The 6,617-nt window shown below is 31.1% G+C and overlaps 1 protein-coding gene across 1 annotated transcript; it reads left to right on the forward strand.

Moving 5' to 3' along the window:
- The first annotated feature begins 4,367 nt into the window (after positions 1–4,367).
- Positions 4,368–6,027, forward strand: LOC126893334 (uncharacterized). Its single transcript, XM_050663393.1, has 2 exons — positions 4,368–5,204; positions 5,616–6,027. The coding sequence occupies exon 1, from the start codon at positions 4,461–4,463 to the stop codon at positions 4,935–4,937; it is 477 nt and encodes a 158-aa protein (XP_050519350.1). The 5' UTR covers positions 4,368–4,460; the 3' UTR covers positions 4,938–5,204; positions 5,616–6,027.
- Positions 6,028–6,617: the final 590 nt, after the last annotated feature.

Below are 6,617 nucleotides of genomic sequence, written 5' to 3' on the forward strand. Positions count from 1 at the left end.
TATCCGCAGATCACAAAGCTATCGCTGCACAAGGAAGATCCTTTGAGGAGCTGGAGAACCAACTTTTAAGATCACCAGATCAATTAACATGTTTTCAATATATGGTCACTGTAGGCATCTGCTGCTCTGTAGCTTGTACATTCAGTCACAAATCTATTTTTGTGTTCATGTTTTCAATATATGGTCACTGTAGGCATCTGCTGTTCTGTAGCTTATACGATCAGTCACAGATCTATATTGTTTTCTTTCAATGAGAATACGGTCTATTTGGTTTTTCGTCATCCCATCAGGAGAAATCCAGGTTATTCTGTGAACATCTATCTTTCTATATTAAAGTTATGTTTCATTGAAAATTATATTAGTTTGTTTCATTGTCATTACTTTCTTTATACAGGCTTTTACCATCTGTTATATTAATATAAATATCTTCTCTTCCTACTTTCGCATTCATATGAATAAATAGAATTCATAGAACAAATCTATAAGAAAATAAATTCGTCAGTTTAAATTTAAATTATCAAAATTATATTGAAACAAAATAAAAATATAAACGTCTAATAAATTTTATCCGACGAATAACTATTCATTGATTTATTTGTTGTTGGTGAAACCGGAACTAACATAGGTATTTCTAAACTTCTTTATGCTCCTTTCTCGTAGGTCCCTCTTACGTTCCGTGTTCCCACTTTCAATCCATTTTCAATTTGTTTTATTTTCTTTCTGGCTATCTTCTTTTACTTCACCAATATTATCGTCCTTATTGTAGCCATGTCGTTACCGTTTTTCCTTCGTTGCTTACTATTTATTAGTTTGACTCCCCTTCTGCAACTCCCCTTTTTATTCGTATAGCTACTCCTTCTCTTCATCTGATCGTTATTCCCCACCGTCTACTGTTAACTTTTAGTAAGTATCCTAACTTTGCATTTTCCCTTTTCCTATTCCTTCTTTCGCAACTTTACTTATTTGTTTCTGTATTACTTTTTCTTTCATTGTTAGGTCATTGTTTATGTAGATGCGGTCGTTGTAATTTTTTAACTTACTCTTGTTTTTCAATATCTTTTTCAACATCTGGTTTTTTTCAATCATTGTTTCCGTTTCTATAAAACTCAGAGATTCTCCCCAATCTTTGTGCATTCCTTAATTTCAGTTTTACTTGTAGTTCTCTGGCTATAAAATTTTCCATTCTTTCTTACTATTGTCGTTTGTATACATTTCTAATCCTGATATTTTCAGGTTTTTCTTCGTACTGTATTTCTCTATGTATTCGATTCTTTTCTGTAGTTGCTTTACTTCTCTTTTCAAGTTTATTCTCTTGCCTCATTTCCATTAATAAAATTGTTTATTATGTTCGGTTTGTTCTTTTCTCACTTGATCTATTTCGTTCATAAGTTATTTGATCATTCTAACTATATTTGTATCTTTATCTTCATCTTTTTCATTTTTCTGTGGTATTATCTTTCCTTTTTTATTCTTTCAAAGCTTATATCTTGTTCTCTTTTCTTCTTTTTTTCCGTTTCGTTTTTGTGTGCATTCATTGTATTTTATTTACCTATGTATTTATTTACTAAGCACTATCAATTTATTTTTATTGAGAATTGCCAATTACCAATAATAAAAGAAGAAGTCACTAAATAGAAAATACCAACACTAGAACTCAACAACATATCGAGGATATATCCGTTATGACTTAAAATAATGTAGTAATAAAAAAATATGATTTGATGTCAACATTGAGAGTACTCTAATTAACTATAAGAAGTTGGTTGCACCAACAAATCTTAAGCTCCAACTTAGACCAGTTCAGCTTTTAAATAGGGCCGCCTTAAGTCTCAATTACGTTGCACCATAATTTTCGATTCTAATCTAAGCACATCTTAACTGAGTCGAAGTTTATCATGCAATCCACGTGGCAATCTATTTTGGCAGGCTGAAAATTGATCTCAATAGTGCAACGCGTATATTTCGTAAGCTGAGCTACGTCTTAAGCTTAAGAGATCTGTTGGTTCAATCAGGCATAAGAGTACTATCAGTATAAGAGTATTCACTATATTGGGATATCACGAGTTTTTCCTGGTTTTTCGCCATGATTTGAAATGGAATTGCTAACAAGACAATTTTACTATCATATCTATGTCGTGTTTTTAAAAATCAATCACATGCCATTGTTATTTTTTCTGGCAGATATTATTAGGTTAAAGTTCATTTCATTTAACCTATGTATTCTCCAATAAACTCATCCCAGCCAGAAATACATTTCAAAATACTGACAATACCATTTTAAAATCATTTACTTGAAAATGTATATGTGTATAAAACGTAAATAATTATAAAATATTTTCACCAACATTCCAGGTTTTCCATTGACCATAAAAGTTCCACAAAGTTACTATAAAAATTTAATTACCGTCAACTCTGATAAAATTCGAATTGGCAGCATGTCAACCTTTCAAATGATGGATTCGATGATCTTACATATTTTAGTTTATGCATGTTATGTATGTAATATAATAAAAACAAATATCACAAATATACCGATAGCTTGATTTGAAATAGTTCTTTGAATTTTTGTTGTTTTATGTGTATTGGTACATTTAACTATTATGAACTAAAATTGTTTTGTTGGCCTGAATTTCTGTCCCTACCAGTAGCGTACTGATAGATCAGCGGGCCTGGTTCCAGTTGGGATTGCGGGCCCACGCCCAAAACATTAATTATAAATCATCATAAAATCAATATATCATAAATTATATCATAAAATATATCATAAAATCTCAAGCATAGTCCATTTACTCACGGTTTTTGCTGTAAATTTTAAAGAACTGTTCGGATTGAGATGAAATTTGGCATACACATAGGTAACATGTCAAACAAAAAAAAGTGACACCTATTGTGCCGATGTGCGCTTCTGCCCTAGGGGTGTTTCACCCCTTCTCGGTTGAAAAATATACGTTCAAGATAAGTCCGGAATTGGATAAACTGACTAATTCTAAGCAACCTTTAAGTTCTATAGAGTTTTTCACCAAGTCAATACTTTTAGAGTTATTTGTGAGTGAATATGTTCATTTAAAAAAAAAAACACGTTTTGAGACGGTTTCTCGCCAATACCTCAAAAAGTAAGTTTGTTATCGAAAAAAATATTCTTAGTAAAAATATATAGCTTATAAAAAAGTGAAAAATATGGTGTATATACGAAGTCTTTAAACCCAGTAGGTCATGAAACGTAGGTTCTCATTCGTCAAATTCCAAATCGAATATTTCAACGTGAAATAACCAAAAATTAAGCACTTTTCGAGAAAAAGTCATCACAACTTTTTAAAGTTTTTAAAAAAGTTACATTTTTGTTATTTTTTAGTTTCTAGCATCAATATTCAATATTATCTATGTAGCGCTCAAAATAAAGTTGGACACTTTTTTTTTGGTAAAAAATCGTAAAAATCACAGCTTAATTAGAATCACAAATGAAATTAATCGTTACCGCTTCACAAGTTACTTGACTTATGTATTGCTTATATTATCTGTAAGTTTTACCGCTTCAAAGTGCTTATTTTTGAAAACAATTTGGTTTTAAATAAAAAAAAAAATTATAACTTTGAATTTTTTTTTAAATAACTTACTAATTATTGGTGATACCAAAAATCTCAACTAGTATAAAAAATATAGGTTTTTCTGTTGTGAATATTTTGGACTTTTTGTTTTCCTGAAAACAAAAATTGGTTATAAGACATGTCTGTCCAAATTTGCATAGGTACACTCGTGATTAGTGACTCGTTTAAGCCCATTTGACTACAGCCTTTTCAAAAATAAGCACTTTGAACCAACGAATCTTACATATCTTATAAACAATAAGTAAAGTAATTTTTTGTTAAGCGGTAACGATTATGTAATATCTTTTTGGATACTAACTAGAAGGTGATTTTCACGATTTTTTTACCAACCAAAAAAAAGGTACCAACATTATTTTGATCGAAATTTATTTACTTTTGATGTTAGAAACTTAAAAAAAAACAATATACTATTAAAACAGTACATTAATATTAATCCTATTGTTTTTCAGGGCATAGGTAAATTGAGTCCCATATACCTGAATTAAGAAGGGTCAAAATATTTAGATGGTCGAATTGAGTCCCGGGCATCGTAATCCTTCTAATTACCTTTTAATAGCTTTCTAATTTGTAAGTACTTTTTAAGCATATTTAGAAATATTGTTTTTACCTGGAATAACAATAGGGGAATGAAATGATTTTATTGGTTATGCATTTATGGTAATCAAATATAAAAAAGCAATATCCTACAAAATATTTAGTATGGTGCGATCTATCTGTATACGATACGGTGTTAAGTTGATCACCAAAATGAGTTCAGTGAAAATTGTTCTTAGTGAAAAAGGAAAACAATTGATTGTGTTAAATGGCTTCAAATATCGTTTTCACAAATCTTTAAAGAATAACGACAAGCGTTGGATGTGTTGTGCGCAGACGAGAGAAAAATGTAAAGCATTTTTAAAAACCCAAGGTGACAACGTAGTGACGGAAATTCGGGATGAACACAACCATAGCGAATTAAACGAAGATGCACTTAACCGTCAAATGTTAAGTAACTCCTTAAAACGAAAGGCCGTAGAAGACATCGGTGAAAGACCTATGAAAATTTTGCAAAAGGAATTACGAAATGGAGATATTAGTACCTTGACCACCAAAGACGTGGCATTGGTTCGAAAAAATATGTATAACGCCCGACGATCTCTTCTGCCTAAATTACCAAAAAGTATGGAGGAAACTCATGATATATTAAAAACACTTTCAGTGAAAACCAACAAAAACGAGGATTTTCTAATGGTGAACGACATAGAAAACCAAGTTATTATGTTTTCCTGTAGCAGCAATTTAGAATTTTTAGCAGATTTGGACACCATTTATATAGATGGAACTTTTGAATAGTGCCCAAAGTTTTTTAAGCAAATGTTCTCCATCCATGGTCTAAAAGAAGATCATTATATACTTTGGTTCTCTTCTTATTGCCAATAAACAAAAACATACATATACACTGGCACTTAAATACCTAACAGAACAAGTTGTGAAATGCAATAAAAAACTCGCTTTAAGAACGGTATTTGCAGATTTTGAAGAAGCAATTCAGCAAAATGTCACTGAAGTTTGGACTAACGTTTCATTGAAGGGCTGCCGATTCCATTTAGGACAATCCTGGTAAGTAGTCATAATTGAATCCTTTTTTGAATGATGATGATGTATATGTGTGCTTTTTGTTTTTTGTTTTTTTTTTTGTACTGATTTCCCATATGCCACGCTGTTGTAATTTTCCTGGTCCTGATAAGTAGTCATATTTGACATATTTGAATATTTTTTTTGATGATGATGATGATGATGATGATGTGTATGTAAACTTTTTGTTTTTTGGTGTTTTTTACTGATTTCCCATATGCCACGTTGTTGTAATTTTCCTGGTCCTGATAAGTAGTCATATTTAACATACGAGTATTTGAATTGTATTTTTGATGATGATGATGTGTATATATGCTTTTTGTTTTCCGGTGTTTTTTACTTATTTTCCATATGTCATACTGTTGTAATTCTAACGATGTTTTCTTCTTTTTTCAGGTGGCGCAAAATTCAGGCACTAGGTTTAACATCCTTATACAAAGACAAAGAGAGTGATGTAGGAAAATATTTAACATACTGCTTTGGAATGCCATTTCTCAACCCAGAATATGTAGGAGATTGTTTTATTGAAGCTTTATCATCATTTTAGCCACAAAATCATAGAATAGTAGAATTTGCGGACTATCTGGTCGATAATTATGTCTCAGAATCGGCTAAGTTTCCGCCAGAAATATGGGCGGAGATGTCAAGCAGTTTACAACGGACGACGAACGCATGTGAGAATTTTCATTCCAGGTTTAACTCGTCATTTTATTTTGCTCATCCTCACATTTTTCAATTTTTAACAGTTTTAATAGACTTTCAAAGTGAAACGTATGTTAAAATTAGAAGTGGACAAAAAAAAGTAAAAAAAATTATTCTGCACAAACCTATCAAAAAAATTTGTAGATGAACAAATTTTAAAATTAAATAATAGATTAATATCAAAATTTGATTACCTCAAAAGTGTAGGTGAAAAATTTAGAATAGTTAAATAAATGAATTAGCATGTAATTCTAGATTATATTGATTTTTGTAAATATTGTAGGTATACATTTTTGTAATAAAATTATATGCTCTAAAATAAATTATTGTTTTCTAATTCCTAGAAATCATTACGTACACCGACTAAGCCCCAGGTAGACACGGGACTCAATTTACCCATCTTCGGGACTCAACTCGGCTATTAGAAATACGGATTATAAATTCTGGGACTCAACTAGGTTACTCCGGTTGAGGGCAGATCTCGTTCACTTCAGTGGAATGACAAAAATTGTAGATAACAGTTTTATCACTTTATTTAACTGACTACAGTACGAATTGACAATGCTTGACAAAGAGCCTATTTACTCTTCGCAGACTCGAGGCAAAGTAAGTAATTATACATAAAAATACAAGTATATGGAAACCGGCTGGTTCGGCATTAGATCTACATGTTGTAAAAAGAGTCCAGGCCCGTCG

Source organism: Diabrotica virgifera, chromosome 10 (assembly GCF_917563875.1).
Source record: "Diabrotica virgifera virgifera chromosome 10, PGI_DIABVI_V3a".
Taxonomy (NCBI): domain Eukaryota; kingdom Metazoa; phylum Arthropoda; class Insecta; order Coleoptera; family Chrysomelidae; genus Diabrotica; species Diabrotica virgifera.

Coding starts and splice junctions, on each gene's coding strand:
- LOC126893334 (XM_050663393.1), top strand. CDS start 4,461: ATGTGTTGTGCGCAGACGAGAGAAAAATGTAAAGCATTTTTAAAAACC.